Consider the following 18,904-nt stretch of genomic DNA (forward strand, 5'->3'; position numbering starts at 1 on the left):
TAAATGCTCGACCTACACCGTCCAATCCAGGATCAGTGATACTAAGCATCGTGCCTGACTTATGCCATTGCATAGGTTGTTGGCACTACTAAGCACATATAATAGATGAATATACCAACTATTATGCACAAACTTAATGGAGGTCACACCCAGTGGATTTACCATCTAATCTTCTACTATTCTAGAGTGAATTCCCATCCATCATGATCATGCAAGTTTAGTCAACATATTCACTATATCTTCATGCATATCTTAATAAACTCAAACATTCATAAAAAAACCTGCAAGTCATTCACATAGCCATTTAAAGCATTTTTTATCATTATTAGGCTTGTTATTATATAACATTAACTCAAAGTCATTATATTAACCAACATGTCCATATTACCCATCTCACGCCAATGATAACTCAGCATAACTTATAGTTGTAGACACTATTGATATATAATAATTAAATTTTTTAGTTACCTCAAATCTTGGTTTACTAACCAGAGTATCCATGGATATTAAATGGAACCTCCAATAAGCTCAATAGCACCAATAATGGTCAATCTATAAATCAAATACACTAATGGTCATTAATGACTAATTAATCTCAATCAAATACACTAATGGTCATTAATGACTAATTATCCTTAATTAAGTTAATCAAAGCCTAAACCCAAAAATTTTTATTATGGTCATTACCCACAACCAAGTCCATTTTTATGTTCTATTAGTTCACTTAGACCCGTCATTAGTCTAATCAACATTACTAATAATTCATAACCTCCCTAGCTCAACAAATTAACTCTAGGGTTTTACTCCAAACACTACTTTTAAAGTCCTAAAAACATCAATAGCATCATAACCCAAAGGTTAGATATTTAAATAAACTCTTATTAATCCTATTGAAGTCATAATTTTAAGCAAACTCATAACTCCATTTTCAAATCCCAAAGAACTACCTAAAAAATCGTGATGAAAATGAAAATGCACAAGAGAGGAAGAGAAGAGGTTATAAGTACTACCTAATTGATTAGAAGCTCCAACTAGACTCAATTTGATGTCCATAACAAACCCTAATAGAGTCCTCTTCGTTTACCTTCAATTCCCACTCAAAACTCTAATTTTTTGAGCTAAAAAAAATGAGGTTTGGAAGCTTAAAAATGATTTTCAGCTACAACCAATAAATCTTTAGCTACGGCCAAAGATTAAATTTCAGATTTCAAACATGTGTCATCTAATTGACCCTAAAAATAGGCTTAATACCACCTAAAATCTAATTCTAAGCCCTAATAGGATCCGATATACCCATTAGCCATTTGTACATCATCATCATCATCATATTTACTCCCAGCTACCTAATTATCCTTAAATTAAATTTTCTGGGATGTTACACTTGAAGCTAGGTTATGAGGGCACTTTTAGAGAATGGATTGGAGTTCACTACGCTCACTAGAAGCCAAAGCTTCTTAACTTTTTACATTCTCTCTTTTTTGCCCACGTTCTCTCTCTCCTCCATCTTGGTTACTTAGCTTCTCTAATGTCCTCTCTCACATTACACAATATTATATATATTGCATGCAAACTCATGTCTTTGTCAGTTAAGCAAGTGTGGTAAAGGAAGAAGAAGGAGCAGCAAAGGATTTGCTGGGGCTAATGATGAAGGTAGAGAGTAGGAAGGTGACGGTGCTTGAGGAAGGGATCGAAGCAAGTAGTACTGGTGGACCTGCAAAGAGAAGGGATGTGTGGGTAGCATTGGCATCGACATCAGTGTTGGTGTCGGAGGGAGGGAGGCCATCATGAGTTGCAAAGAGAGAGCCGAGAAGAAGATGAAGAAGAGCATATAGGAGTTGCAGAGATAGGGGGAGGGAGAGCGGAGGGGGGAATTAAAAAAATTAATGTGACGCCCACAAATAATATTTTATAATAAAAAATTAAAAAATACAAAGGTGGGACCTACACTAAATGAATGTTAGCCAACTAACGATAGGTGCTAGAAAATGGAATTTTTTATGTTGAGGAACAAAAATAACCCCAAGTCGAGTTTAGGGGTCCATATTGACGTTTTGTGTACAGTTGAGAGATAAAATGACTTTTAACCAATAAAAAACTCTATTAAATAAGGGTAAGCATGGAAAAGAATGTATAATTTTAAAGATAAATACTAACAACTAATTGGAGGTATAATTCCATTAAAAATGTCTTATAATATTAAATGAGAGGAGCATTATGAGTAAAATATGCTAATCATTTCCTCTATTTTATTTTAATTTTATATATATCTCTTCAAATTTAAAAATTTATATGAACCTTCCATAAAATCAATAGTTAGAAAACACAAACCATTTCACCTAGTTTAAAGATTTTAATTTATTTATCTAATTGTTATGTGACCGTTAAATTACATATGTTTGATTGAAATACTTCTCTTAAGTCATTCAAATTAACCAAAAGAACTTTCAATACATATACTTTTACTTTTTATAATTCTTTATCTTATAATTTTTTTCATACTATAAAAATGTTTTAATAAAATTTTTATTCTAAATTTAAAAAATTAAAATTAAATTATCGGTATTCATAATAAATTTAAGTTAAATTTGGCCCCCCGTTCCTTACCCCACTGGTGATAAGGGAACTCTTTTAGAATAGATGCAGCAATTTTTTTTATTGGAAAATAGTAAAATGACAAAAATGCGAAAAATTATTATTATTATTGATCAGAAGAGTTTTTTTTTTTTTTTGACATTTATTTATTTATTTATTTATTTTTTGGCCGACGATTAGAAGGGGTAGTGTGAAATAGATTTCTATAGTAGATTGACTTAGTACGGCTTGTAGCGGACAATGGTTCACACATTCACACTTGTTTTCAATGATTTTAGGTTTTTGTTCTTTTCTCACCCCTCTCTCTTCCCCTTTTCCTTTTGTCTTCTCGATCTTCCGCATCAGTGTTCTTCCCTTGTTTCTAGCCTCAACCTATTTTAGCTTTCTCAGATCTATCTCCAACCTCCAACGGGCGAATAGCGATTCAACCATTAGATGATAAGCATCGTCTTCGATCGTTTAGCGCATATCAACATAGCTATGTTACAACCTTAAACGTCAGGAGATGCTACTTTTGTATTAGCATTTTGCTGTAAACTAATATCAAGTTCCTCTTTGCAAACCTGCCTGAGATGAGGATTTTGCCAGGTTTGAAGTTTGTTCTTTTTTCAGCTTTTCTACTTCTTGTTTTTGTTTTTTTTGGAAATTACAAATAGAGACCAAATAATGACCTTAATAATAGATAGGGACCTTGGTCGTCTTCTTAAAAAAAAAAAATTGTCATGAGCAAAATGCATGTTGAAATTGATTGCTAAATTTGGGGGTGTCACATGTCGATTTTCTACATGGATTTTTTTTTAAGAAATTAAGGCTGCCTAAAATTGACTAGTAAATTGGAAAGTGGAACTTTTAAGCTTCTTTTATGTGACTTGTAAATTTTTTTAAAAATAAAATGGGAGAATGATATGTTAAAGTCCCACATAAGTGAGTTACTTACTGCAAGATTTATTGATAACTGAACTAAAAACTGTATTGACAACAACAGTTGTCAATACAGTTTAGTTCAGTTATCAATAAATTTTACAGTAATTAATTTCCTTGTGTGAAACCTAACTAATTCATTCTTCTAAATAAAATTGTCACTTAAAAAAAAGAAGGGAAAATAACCAAGGTCTTGAAAGTACTTTTACAAATTTTGTGGCCTGCAGCTTCATCGTGTTTTTAAATCTCAGGTGGGATCTCACATCTCATGCATGTTTGATTGCTTTTTGTGTGCGGAGTGATCGCCTTCTGCATCTTCAAAGCTGGCACCCACTGGTATTGTTATTAATTATTTTTCTTTTTGTGTTTGCTTGTACATGGGAGTGATTGAAATTAAATTAAAAAAACTGATTGAAACGATGATAAAGTTAGATACAAGAATAACTTGTATAAGGAAATTAACAATTAATCTATGAGAAATGAATAATTGAAATAGGTGAAATTTGCAACTCTTATTAATAGCACAACACTATTATAAATTTGCAACTCTCATTTTATCTATATTAGTTATTCATTTTATATATCAACTAATTTATTTTCTCTATACAGATTGTTCATGTGCCTAGTTTTGGTTATTTATGTTTATAGTGGTTTATATTATTAATTAGAGTTGTAAATTCTACATACGGTTAGTTGTTCATTTTTTATATGTCACTTATTCATTTTCCATGTATTAATTGTTTATTTACCATGGATAATAAAATCATTTCAATCACTTTTTTAATTTCATTCAGTCACCTAAATATATAATGAAATTTTAAAATTTTAAAAATTTTGACTGAAATTATGTTAGGTTAGGGGTCCTAACTAAAACTTTTCAAAAAAATAAGTTATGGGGTAAAAATATTCAGAAATTTTTCAAAAGCTACTAGTATATTTTAAATCAATAATAGTATTTTTTTTAAATATTTTTACACCTTAACCCAAAAAATTGAGATTGATGGCAATCCCTGACTCGAAAACAAAAACGGAAGACAAACAACAACCCAAAAAAAAAAGAGGTGAAGAGAGGGGTTATCATGGAGTACAGTGTCAACTTGGAAGTAAGGCAAACGCATACCTTCTGATTTAAGTTGACATAAGTAGAGGGATTTTTATCACATTAATAAGTTGTTGATAATTTAAATTTTAAAATCCTCCCCTCCCCTCTCCTCAGACCAAGGGCATGTGTTTGGTTGGAGGGAGAGGATAGGGTTGTTTGATTTGAAAAATTGAAGGAAAGGAGAGAATTTTTTATTTTAAATCTTCCCTATTTTGATTAGGAGGGGAGATGTAAAATTTTCTCTATCCTGATTAATATATTCTCATGATAAGTTCAAAAAATGTAAATACATTTCTCCAATATTTTAACACTAATAAAACTAGGATAAAATTGTCTATATATAATATTTTTCCTCCCATTTCTTTCTAAATCAAATAAGGTAACATTAAACCCCTCTCCTCTCCACCATTAAAACTCCTCTCTCTTTTTCTTGAACTAAACATAGCCTAAGTCTTCATATATATTCTTTATAAAATAGGGAGAAAATTTTTTTATTTATTGCAAGTCACATTATTAAATTTTTATTATAAATTTCTTTTTTTCCCTCTCCAATAAATGTTGAGGAGGGGGAGAGAGAGAGAGAGAGAGAGAGAGAGAGTATTGTTAAAATATGTATATTTAATGGAGATAGAGTTGAGAACTATTAAACTTTTAATTAGGGTTCATTAGCTTTAAAGTTTTTTTTATTTCAGTAAAACATTAAAATTTGAAAGTGACTTATAAATAGGATTAAAAAATTACTATTAAATTAGAATGAGTCTACTATTTGTCTTTAATGGAGAGATAATGTCTACTATCAATTTGCTGGTAAAGGCAAAGAGGGCTGGAAGGGCAATTGCAAAATTCAAAAAATCATTAACACGAAAAAATATATATGAGAATACAAAATTTGCAAAGGGACAGCTGGAAGGGCAGTTCAATATTTTAAAAATAATTATCAGGAAATAAACATGTATGGGAATCCAAAAAATATATATGGAAGGCAGTTAAATTAAATTATTGAATGGGTTGTTTCCTTGCCATGGTTTATATCATTTCGCACCATTCGTATGCTACAGCAATGTCTATTTGTACATATATAGATTCTTTTTATTGAAAAAAATAGTTATTAATATAAGGAGTATATCAGAGTCAATAAATGAAAAAGATCTTAGTTTAAAAGGACCTGAGCATAAACGACTACCAAGTAATAAAATGAGCAGGAGCCGTTTGCAGATGGCTTGAATTTGATTGAACTCGTTGACTGAATTGAGTGAATTCGTTAAAAAGTAATAAATGATGTGAAAGTATTTTTTTTTTCTCCTTACTTATAAATCACATTATTACTTTTTTATCATAAGTTTTCTTTTTATTTTTAATTAATGTTTAGTGAAATAATATACTATTAAAGTGATTATATTTAATAAGAATAAAGTTAAAAACTTATTAAAATTTTAAATCCAATTAATGAATTTTAATATTATTTTTAGTTTCAATAAAATATATTAAAAATAACTTATAAATATAATTAGAAGGAGTATTTACTATAATAACTAAAACAAAACATTTGTAAATATTTAAAACAAAATTCTGATGAAACTCAAATACGTGTACCAATATATACAGTATCGTATAAGCTGACCATTTCGATGAAAGTGAGACGCTGCCCCTTTAGATTTTAGTTGATATGCTTTATAAATGACTTCTCGCAAATTTATTTTTTTAAAATTAAAGATATAAATTTGAAAAAAAAAAACAAAATCATTTAACATAACATTAAATCTATATACTTGAGTAATCATTACATTATAATTATTTTAATTTTCTCTCCACTTAAAGATTAATATTAAAAAGGTATCATCAATGAAATCTTATTATTATCAAATTATTTTATATTTTGAAACAATCAAGTACTTCAAATTTATTTTATAATTTAAGATGGAGGGAGCTTTTTTTTTTTTTTTTTAAGAAAAAGACATCTAATGTAAGTTTAGTTGGATGGCAGGTCCAAGACCACAAGAGACCTTCATTTTCTCTGGTATCTTGGAACTTACGCACAAACAATGGGATGCTTCCGCTGCCATATAAGCTTTTTCTCTTCTATGATCATTTCTATGGATCAGCTAACGTTTTTGGCAACATTTTATCTATCCATATTAGGTAACTATGAACATAAATGGAAATTGTGATCATATTCTAGTTAACAATAATGAGGTTTGATGCAGATATATATCTGGGGATTCTATTTGTAGGTGTAATCTCAAGAAAACTCACAATAGTTAACAATTGCAACTACACTGTGTGGCCTGCCCTTCTCCCTTCAAGTGGTAGCCTTCAATTTTCATCCACGGGTTTTGTGCTTGAAATGGGTGGGTCTAGGACCTTCTCTACACACGCAGATGCAATGTCTTTCCGCATTGGGGTCGAACTCAATGTATCGAAGACTCTAGTGGAAACTTTTCCTGTGCCACTGGTGACTGTGATTCTGGGAAGCTCGAATGCGAAGGAAGTGGAGCCACGCCACCTACAACATTGGCAGAATTCACGTTAGGCGGATTTGATGGGCTTGATTTCTATGATGTGAGCTTAGTAACGGATACAATGTGCCCATGATGGTTGTTCCTCAAGGTGGTTGCGGAGGCTGCAGTAGCACAGGTTGTCCGACAGATTTGAATAGTTTGTGCCCTTCAAATCTCAAGGTAATGAGCAAGAATGGAAAAGAAGTGATGGCATGCATGAGCGCTTGCGAGGCATTTGGTTCACCGAAATACTGCTGCAGTGGCCCGTATGGAAGTCCAAGCAATTGCAAGCCATCCCCTTACTCACAAATATTCAAGACAGCTTGCCCACGTGCCTACAGCTACGCATACGATGACGCGACAAGCACATTCACATGTGTAGCTGCAGATTATACCATCACCTTCTGTCCATCTCAAAATACAATATCGGATCCACCAATCTCTTCCTCATCATGTGAAGAAATCATCACTTCATCTCATTTCATCAAGGACCCCAAAACAATTAGATCCAATGGGAGTTTGTTCACACTAGGGTTCTTTAGTCCTGAAAATTCTACAAATCGCTATGTCGGAATTTGGTACATGTCAAATTCTACTATTGTATGGGTAGCCAATAGAAATCAACCACTAAATGATTCTTCAGGTACTATGACCATATAGAAGATGGCAATCTTGTGGTACTAAATGGACAGAAGCAAATCATTTGGTCAACAAATGTGTCAGATATTGCATCTACTACAACTACTTGCCGACTTTTAGATACTGGAAACCTTGTCCTAATTGAAATTGAAAACAAGGAACAAAGAGTCATATGGCAAAGCTTTGATCATCCTTCGGATACATTGCTACCAGGCATGGCAATAACCAGAAACAAAAAAACCGGGGAGAAAGAGAAGTTAACTGCATGGAAAAGTCAGTCTGATCCATCCCTTGGGAACTTCTATGCGAGTCTTGAACTTCTAAATTTCATAGAATTGTTTATATGGAATGCAACTAGCCCCTACTGGCGTAGTGGTCCATCGAATGGTCGAGGCTTTACACAGGTGCCCATGATGAATTTCGAGTATAGTAATGGTGCCAATCAACTATCTGAGCAGGATGAAACTTTACGTTTTACTTTCCATTCACAAAATGGTTCTCACATAAAAGAAATGGTTGTTTTGAATTCAAAAGGCAAGTTATTGCATAAACAATGGGATGATACCAAGAAGCAGTGGCAAGAAACCTATCTTATTCAAAACTCAGACTGCGATGTTTACAACAAATGTGGAGCATTCGGAATCTGCAATCCAAAAAGTGCGCTAATCTGTAGTTGTATGAGTGGTTTTGAACCAAGCAATAACAAGGAATGGAATAGACAAAAATGGAATGACGGTTGTGTTAGGAAATCAATGCTGCAATGTGAGAGAGAAAAGAAAGGGAGTGCAAAAGGAAAAGAAGATAGGTTTTTCCATCTGCAAAAGGTTAAAACACCAAACTTTGGCGCATCGTCATCTGATTCAGAAGACAAATGCAAAAGCCAGTGCTTGGAAAATTGTAACTGTACAGCATATTCTTATGATTCAGTCCTTGGTTGTATGTCTTGGAAAGGAAATCTAATTGACACACAACAACTCACAATTGGAGGAGTTGACCTATACATTCGTGCAGCCTATTCAGACCTTGGTATCTAAATTACTTTCTTAGAATCCTTGGAATTTAGTTCATTTAACATAATCTTACTTCTTGGTTTGGAATGAATTCTTTAACTTCTTTTTTTCCTGATCACAGGTAAGAAGAGACATCTGACATTCACCATTATCATTATTGCAATAATAGGAACTACCAGTATTGGTGTCACTTGTGCATACTTCTTATGGAAATCGAACGCTAAACATTCAGGTACTACTCCTTTTTATGTCATCCTAATAATGTCAATTCTCACCACATATATTAGCTTTAAAATGGCATATGCATTAGCAATTTAAATATTGAACGCATTTTCATAAGCAATATTCATATGCGTAGATATCTTTTGGACAATTATGCATGTTTATACATTTTCAAGTGGAATATCCATCTCCTTCTCTTTCTAATCAATACATTGATATGATCAGCAAGAAAATGGAACTGTAAATGGTTCGTTTTATTAAAAAGGCGTGAAGCAAATATCACAAAAAACAAGTAACAACATTATGGGAAAATTGTCGCAAGTTCAATTCCAGGAGTTATTGGTCTATGACTTTGGAAAGGTTGCAATTGCTACAAACAACTTTCAATTGTCGAATAAACTTGGACAAGGTGGTTTTGGTCCAGTCTATAAGGTACATTCTTTCATGAATTCTTGATCGATTTAATTTGAACCCCTTGTGTATAATAATTGTTTCATGGAAATTTCTTCAAGGGAACACTAGAAGATGGTCAGGATATAGCAGTTAAGAGACTGTCCAAAGCATCCGGGCAAGGACAAGATGAATTTATGAATGAGATAGTTGTCATTTCCAAGCTTCAACACCGCAATCTTGTAAAACTTTTAGGATGTTGTACTGAAGAGAAGAAAAAAAGTTTGATCTATGAATACATGCCAAATAAAAGTTTGGATGCATTTATTTTCGGTTGGTGTTTTTGATCCCTTAAGTTCTTTAGTTCTTTCTATTCATGCACGCGAGCATAATTAAGGGGGCAAAAGGAAAAAACAAAATATTTTGTTCATAGGAGTGTTTCTTAAAGATATTTAGATCGAGCTCTTTATGGCATGGACAAAATTAATATAACCCTCCCCTTTGCTGTTGTAGATCCACAAAAACGTAAACTTCTACATTGGGGGAAGCGCTTTGTCATAATTGAAGGAGTAGCAAGAGGAGTACTTTATCTTCATAGAGATTCTAGACTAAAAATTATACATAGAGACTAAAGGCAAGTAACATCTTGCTAGATGAGAACTTAATTCCCAAAATATCAGATTTTGGTATGGCTAGAATTTTCAAAGGAAGTGAAGATCAAGCGAACACAAGAAAAGTTGTTGGAACCTAGTAAGTTGCCCTTCCCTATCCAATATTATAGTAGTGTGCCAAGTAGTGAGTACTCTAATAATTGGTTGTTTGATTCAATAATGCAGTGGCTATATGTCTCCAGAATATGCAATGGAAGGATTATTTTCAGAAAAATCAGATGTGTTTAGTTTTGGAATTTTATTATTAGAGATTATTAGTGGAAGAAGAAAACTCAAGCTTTTATACACAAGCACTCTCTGAGCCTTTTAGGATTTGTAAGTCTACAATTCATTAGCTGCCTAAATACCTAATTATCAAATATATTATTAAATGTCAATTTAACTCTTAGCTCTCAAGCTTCCAAAGCTAATAATTATATATGTTTTTTTTTTGGTGCTTTAGGCATGGAAATTATGGAATGAAGGAAACATTGTACAGCTAATAGATCCAGAAATATTTAATCAAAACCCAGCGAAGGATATATTGAGGTGCATACAAATAGGACTTCTATGTGTACAAGATCTTGCAATAGAGAGGCCGAGTATGAGCACAGTAGTTTCCATGCTTAATAGTGAGATTGTCCATCTTCCTCCTCCAAGGCAACCTGCATTCACCCAATGGCAAAGTACATTGAATCAATTGACTCCAGAAGAAAATCAAAGAATATTTTCCAACAATGAAGTCAGTATTAGTGATATGGAGGGCAGATAGCGAGGTCACAAATCTATCACTAAAATAGTGTTGTTTTGATGAGTAACTTCATTTGCGCAGTTGTTGTATTCTTGGTGGTATGAAGTATCCAATACTGTATATGAGCTTTCTCTATTTTTGTTTGTTTTTAATGTAATGGCTGTTTTTGGATATGGATTCTTTTTGAAATCAAGGTATGAATTGTAATATTTATCAATCTTAAAACAATTCAAGCTTTACTCCATAGTTTCTCGGGCATTATCTCAACGATGAACAAGAACTGGTCCCTTGCAGCCAGTCACACAATTAGGTGATAAGTGTCCACTTCTTTTTATAAAAGGCTATTGCATAAAATCACTTATAAAAACCCCTACTAAAATTAATGATTTTCAAACTAAAATAAGCAAGGGATTCGATGCACATGCACCATAACATTTGGGAATGCATTCCCTCTAGTCACAATGACTGCAAGGTCAGTCACATTTGGCAATTGCATATGCACCATAACATTTGTTTGATTATAGTCCTCCCATGATAAAAAATGATATGGTTAAATAAATATTCTGACTAGATTTACTGGAAGTATCCTTTTAGTACCTTTAATGGACCATAAAAAGTATTAAAAATAAAAGCTAATAGTTCTGTAATCAATACAAAACACAAACTTTAACATATTTTGTAAAATTTCAGGGCCAATGAAAAGTATTATTATACAGTGCCTAAAGCATCAGATCCCATGCATATCCAAAAGTAGCTAGATCCAGTTAAGAGGTAGAAGTAATAATTTATTTTTTGAACCTATAGGATAAATTGATAGGCAGGAAATTACACAACAGAGAAACTTAGGTGTTCACCTGCAGTTGATTTTTCAAGAGATGTCAAGCAGCTATAATTAATCTGTGAGCTACAGAAAACATTTCTACACTTAAATATGGAAGAGTTTCAAAATGCTGGGTGAAGCAAGAAAATTACAAAACCATTTTTGACCTCTTATATAATAAGTCAACCCCAGGTAAATGATAACTTAGATTATTTTAGACCCAAAATAAATCAAAACTCGCACTGCATTATGGAAACTACCATTTCCAGAATATATGACACTAAAACACTGGTTATGTGGTATTATTTTATCACGTTTGATATTCAAACCACCTTCTATCAACTCTCTCCCTGTCGGCCACTCCTTCTGTAATAATTGTGACAAATTTGGAGCCACAATGGCTAACAAAATAGAAAGCAGCACCAATATTGTATTTCAGGCCCATTCAAATTAACAATACTACATCACCTGCCTTAAACAAAAATATATTCAACCATTATTGTATATTAGTCACTAAAACCTTAAGAAAATTTCGAGCTCTATGACCAAACATTGTCAAAAACACCTCAGAATTGTTTCCATTTTCTGTAACGCAACGCTCTGTTTCATGGAAAAGGGGCGTACCTTTAAATGTTGGAATATTATCAAGAACTCCAAACTTCCAGCAGAAAAAGCCGATGCTAGAGAAGTCGCGAAACTTTGCTGGATAGCGAGAAAAACTGAACATGTGAAAACAAAAACCATTGAAATTAAGGGCAGAAACAACTTGAGACGAAACCATGGCATGTAGCTCGTACAGTAATATTGGGGAATCCTTGTCAATTTGGCAGGATCTTTACCACGTTAATTAAGGCTTAAGAAGCATTGGAAACGTATTCAAAAAGAATTCAAAAGCTTCATTAACAAAACGTGAAAGCAGAAAGAATTTGAATAATTATTCCCATGAAAATAAATTTGGTAACCCAAGAAAGAACCTATTGCTTAAATTAGGAAACTTTTACATCCTCAGTAGAATTACTTTCGATTACATCACATGAGTTCAGGGCTTGGCGAGACTTGCAGACACACAGCAAGGCCATGTTTGATAGGTTGGAATCAAGAAAATAGAAAGAGAAATGGAAATGGAATCCATGATCATGCTCGTTTGGTATGTTGCATTCATTCTTCTACAGAATTCTGATTCAGTCAAAATTGACAGAATCGGATTCCATCACATACATCATAGAATCCGATTCCAACGCCCCTTCTCTCCATTTTACCCCCTTGCTCCATTTGACCCCCGCTTCTCTCCCTAACCCTTCTAGCCAACACAAAGGCTGGTTGATGATTGCAACAGGACCCTTTTCAATAGTGACGAACGATGACATTGAAAGCACCCCCTTCCTCCGATCTCCACTAGTCTCCCCCAGCCACCATTGTTTTAGTATTCATCACTGAAGGAAGCATAGATGAATGGCCTCGAGGATGTCGACCATTGCTTCCCAGCTCAGTGGTGTCATGGCTACTTGGGTTTTGATTATCAACTTCACGCCCTTTGGACTCTCGTCGTCATCGATGTTCTGGTTCGGTGAAGTTGGTTTTCGTTGTTGCTATTGATGCTATGCGTTGGTGTTGTGTTGTTATTGGTATTTTTTAGGAATTCTTACTCTCATATCGCCAAGCTTCAATATACTTGCAAGCTTCAGTACACTTCCAGAAAGAAAGAAGAAGAAAGCACTGTAGTACCGAGTTGTGATCCCTGAGTTGTGATTTTCTTTTTTATTTTTAAAGCTAGGGCATTTTGATATTTTTTTTATTTAAAATATATATATAATTATTAAAATTAGATTGATATTCCATCTTCATGTCAAATAAATTTTTATAATCAATTCTATTTTAATTTTAATTTTAATTTTAATTTTGATTCCATCAAAATTTTTTATTATATCAAATGAGGCTCAAGATAATGTGGCTTATACGATCAAACGAAGCAAGAGATTTTCCAGAGAAGATTGCCCAAATACCCACACCAAACTGAAGCGGATTCAAGCAATTTCTAATCAACGCATGAGGATAATCAGGCATTAAAGGTCTGAAGATCTGGGTCGGGTTAGTTGCTTCGGTGGAGGGCTTAAAGGTCTAATCTGAACATCGTGTGGGAAGCATGTAAAGCGAGATGATTGTCGGTTAATTTTATAAATCTACCTGTTTTCTTTTAAAATTCAAGAAGCACTAAATAACAAGTTTTATCATGTTTGTATTTTAATAATAATTTATTTTATATTATTTTTATTTGAAAATAAGTTATTGAGTGTTCTTTGAATATGATTCTTCCTAAATTCATTGGAAAATGACAATTAAAAACTTTGTAAAGATATTAATATAAATAAAGATCTCAAAATATTGAAATATCATAAAAGAATTATGATCTTCATTTATAATGAAATATTTTTAATTATTAAAATAATCAATAGGAGGTGACTCATAAAGTCAAGGAAAGTGGTAAATTTAAGGAAGAGCATTTATAAATATACAAGAAGTTAATTGTAAATGGATCAATAATTTATGAAGGACAAGACTACTCCCTTTATTTAAAAATGTAAAGTATTTTAATTGGATATCATTCCCAATAAAATAATTATCTACTTTTAAACTAATCATATTTTCATATTTATTTTATTAAATATCCTACAATAAATATAAAGTTATTATTAATAGGGACACTTAAAAAAAAAGATAATGATTATATCTTAAAAAACTAAAAGTGCCTTACATTTTTAAACATTCAACTCCTCAAAAAATGTCTATATTTTTTTAACAGAAGGAGTAAGTATTAGCCTTATATATTTAATATACTCTTAATAAAGATATGTATATTTTAATGTGTTAATAATATTAATTATAAGAGTTTGTTATAGAATAAATAATATATAAAAATACACTTGCTTGATTTAATTAAAAATAAATATCCAAAATATATAAGGTTAAATATTAAAATTTTTTCCTTTCATGAATATATAAATCATCACTTTTGAATTTAAAGAGAATTTATCAATTTTTGAAAGATAGCTTGTAAAATTATAAAATATTAGTTGTAAATAGATATTAAAAAATATGATAGGGTTACAATCTCTAAATTATTGATTTACAATTAAAATTGAAATTATTTATACTTTCATGACCTACATTACATACATTCACAACTAACATTCCTTAAATTCATAACTAATTATCTATAAATTATAAATAATATATTATTCGTAAAACTATATTTTATTCATAATTGAAGTTTTATAAATTTATTATTGATCTTACTAAAATTTACAAGTTATTTTCCTTAAATTCACAAGTAACAACATTAAATTCATTAAACTATGCATCCATCAACAATTGATTTTTCATATATACATAAGCCATCTTTTTATGCACGACTATCTTTCTTTAAATTTATGATATTTTATTGTTATTTCAATAATTAAAAATATAATATTATAAATAAAAGACCACAGTCATTTTGTGGCATTTTAAATTTTAAGGTCTTTAATTGTTATTAGTGTCATTATAAGATTCTTAATTGTTATTTTTCCAAAAATCTTTCATTAAGAAGAACACATGACAAATATTGGACTAGTCAAATTTTTATAAAATCTTATAACATAAACAATAATAATAAACCTTATCCCACTAATATGATAGGTTATATAGATTGTATGATATTATTATACTCTATTATTAATCAAGTTTTTAAAATATTAGACAAAGAGGAAATGAAAAATGGATGAAGGCTTCTATTTATATCTCACGTACTCCCTTAATTAAAAATATAAAGAATGTTTAATTAAATTTTACTATAGTAATTAGTTAATTGTCTTTAAATTAACATTATTTTTTATATTTATCCTCATTTAATAAAGTATTTAACTCAAAAAAATGTAAAATAATTTATATTTAGGAGGAGCATGTCCTTACTTATTATTGCAAGTGCTCAATGCTTTTCAAAAAAAAAAAATATGAGAAAAAAAATAGTTTTGACCCCTTGATAAACTACTTTGAATACCTTCTTAAATAAATCTGTTATTGTAGTTGAAAGATAGAATGCCATAAAAAATACAAGATACACAAATAGTATAAAATGACTAAATGACTAAATGATATGATAAATTATTTTTTAAAAATAAAAATCCCCAAAAATATCATAAAATATAAGAATGAGTAAATAATTTTTATTATTATAACTAAACATAAAATAATTTATGTTTTCATAAAAAATTTTAATTATTTAAATATTACTTATTTTTTAATTTTAAATGAACCGGCACTGCTTAAATTATGTATAGTTAGACACATCTCTGGACATGGTAATGATGTCACCTAGATGACTTTTTTTTTTGGGGGGGGGGGGGGGGGGGAGGGATGTTTGAGGAGAACTAGCAAGGAGTCCCCCCATGCACGGGGAGAACATCCTGCCATAAAAACACAGAAGTATCAACAATTTATAACCAACGGCTCAACATTGATTCATCAATGCCAATTGAGAAAGGATTTTCATTAATTGAATATTAGAAAACCACAACAAACACAACTTCCAAAAATGAAAACACTGAGCGATGACTTTTCTAAGAGGTTGGAAAATAATGTGTGAACTTAAACCAAGCTAGCGCAAAATGGAAAAATTGAATAGCTCCATGATCAACTTAGAACTAAAAAAAAGAATGCAAAAGTGAATAGAGGCTTAAATCACAAATAAAAAGATTTACATGAATTTGAAAAAAAAAAATGTTAAAATCGAATGGAGCTTTTTAATAATGTCACGCTCCAATTTTAAAATTGAGAGGAATAGATCCTCCAATAACTCAAGTGTGTGAGTGTATTTATTACCAAAAAATTAAAAATACACATTTAAGTGACTTTGTGCTCACCCACTTTCCCTAACCTATATATATATTATATATATATATATATATATGAAAATTATACAAACACAATAGTTCCTTCTAGACATCAAGCCCGTTTTGCACTTAAAAGACCTGTCATTATGAACTACTCTTTTTCTCTAACTTTCAATTATTTCCCCACTTCATGAGTTTATATATAAGACTAACAAAATAATAATAATGATAATAATGTACTTTTGGCTAACTGACCATCTCCTGCAGAAACATAGGTGCACTTTTTTAACGCAGAGTTCTGCAAATCGAAATCAAAAAAGCCAATACACATACTTGCATTTTGATTTCAGAACAAAATCTCTCCAAGGGAAACCATTGCATGGCAGCGCGTGAATACTTGGAAGATGAATCATCTATACCAGGACCTTTAGGATCCTCCATTTTCCTCGCTTGCAGTACTGATATGCAAGACTTCCGCGTTTAACAAGAAGCATTGTGTCCAAAATACTAATGGCAGTATTGGTAGCATCAAGAATCCAAAATTTACAAAGACTCAGGATTTTAAGAATGAAACTGAAACATGATAAAAACTCTTAAATTGACAGAATGTCATAAAGAGGAAGATATCCCAATTTACAATGAGTAATACCGCGTTTTTTTTCATATATATGACACTTTGTATTTATTTTCTTTAGGGAGAATTACATTAAATCCTACACAAAAAAATTAATTACTATAAAATTCATAAAATTTAATTAATTATCAAATGAACTTTACAATAATTAATTCCTTGTGTTGAGACTTGATTATAATTCTTCATTTCTTTAAATAAAAAACTATCTGATTACTGTTTCTATCATTAGTTATATTTTGTATAAGGATCAAATATAAACTATGTTTTAACTTTGAACTTTTTAAGATGATAACGCTGAATTAATTAATAGTTCCAATTTGTCTCATCCATAAGAAGGGTCATCTCCTTACTCGGAATAATTACTAAAATTGAGGATGGTAGTATCTGCCTCGATACTAACTTCATTGAGAAAAATTACAATCCAAAAACAAGCTACTCAGACAATTGTGAACATGTAAACAAAGCGAAAACTCCTAAACGCTAAACTAGACATTGGAAGTCTCAGTTAATATTTGAGTTGTAACATATGAAGTTGGCATGATTACTTAACCGAAGCAAACCTTTGAATTTAAGGCTCATAAAGATTCACAGTTATGCTTATCAATTTAACTGACAACTATGAAACAAATACATAAAAGTAATTTATGATAAGTTTTCATATACAGACAAGCATGATAATTATACAATAATTATGAAGGTAATTGATGTAGTCCTCCAAAAAATGTTCTCTAAACAGAGCATAGCTTCCATTATCAGTTTCTTCAGAATGCCAGTTATTTAGACCAAAACAACATCTAATTTTATATATTTAAATGACATAATTGAAACAGAAAAATATAACAACAGAAAAGCCATGCTGCACATATACAGCTAATAGAAGAAACTTCAGTTCTTCTCCTGCTTATAAACTATAAAATATAACATAATTGAAACAGAAAAATATATTTAAATGACATAATTGAAACAGAAAAATATAACAAGCCAAATTCTTAGCTTGGTGTACTCCTCACTGTGTTATCCCTGCTAAGAAAAGAAAATGATCAGCAAGAATTCAATGAGACGTGAGCTGAATTTTAGTCGCTATGAATGGAAAATATCTCCAATTAGACCCAGAAAAATTGGGAAACACTAAATAATAAAGCATGCTACATGAACAGAACCATGACGCATCAAACTACTAAAATGGTATTGATATATGAGTGCTAACCAAAAAAAAAAATGGAAGAAGAAGAAATTCAATGTCATCGAGTTTTAAACTATTGGTCTGCTATTGCAAACATGAGAGCAATGCATCTAGGAGATTAAGAAAGAGGGTAGAGTCAGAGCTACAATATCAACACCATCAAGCAAATCTTTAAGAATTAATAGCATGATGTATTTTTTAAGAAGCTAACCAGGCATAAAACTCAGCAAGATCAAACCATCGGATAACACCTTACCTCCAAAATCATAAAACATAACCATATGATGATACTATGACTTTACTTAAATCAATGGCATCACATCAGAAGCATATCTGTAAAAATATAGCCATATAGGCATGGCTGAAAGACAGTGAAATATCTCTTGAAAAGCTCACTAAATTCAAAACTTGAGATAAAATAAAATATTGATGAAAATGCAGAAAGCTCCACTGCCCAACACCATCGTGCAAAATCTTTCAACAAGCCATGATTTTTTTTGAAAAGCTAACTAAGGCATAAAGCTCAGCAAGACGACTTTATAGGATATCACTCAACCTTCATCACCTTAAATATATCATGATGATACTATGAGTATTCTTATAAAAAAACACAGAAGCTATCCT

At 31.3% G+C, this 18,904-nt stretch overlaps 1 protein-coding gene and 1 pseudogene across 1 annotated transcript; both read left to right on the top strand.

The window, feature by feature from the left end:
* Positions 1 to 2,865: 2,865 nt before the first annotated feature.
* On the top strand, positions 2,866 to 9,348 carry LOC129285775 (G-type lectin S-receptor-like serine/threonine-protein kinase SD1-13; annotated as a pseudogene).
* A 219-nt stretch (positions 9,349 to 9,567) lies between these two features.
* On the top strand, positions 9,568 to 10,992 carry LOC129285777 (G-type lectin S-receptor-like serine/threonine-protein kinase At1g11330). Its single transcript, XM_054921652.1, is given in 6 exon segments — positions 9,568 to 9,707; positions 9,888 to 10,001; positions 10,004 to 10,124; positions 10,211 to 10,310; positions 10,313 to 10,360; positions 10,488 to 10,992. Coding segments are annotated over 6 exon segments (828 nt in total). The 5' UTR covers positions 9,568 to 9,571; the 3' UTR covers positions 10,797 to 10,992.
* Positions 10,993 to 18,904: the final 7,912 nt, after the last annotated feature.

Source organism: Prosopis cineraria, unplaced genomic scaffold (genome assembly GCF_029017545.1).
Source record: "Prosopis cineraria cultivar Desert tree isolate PC_DT_omini unplaced genomic scaffold, ASM2901754v1 PC11, whole genome shotgun sequence".
NCBI classification, from domain to species: domain Eukaryota; kingdom Viridiplantae; phylum Streptophyta; class Magnoliopsida; order Fabales; family Fabaceae; genus Prosopis; species Prosopis cineraria.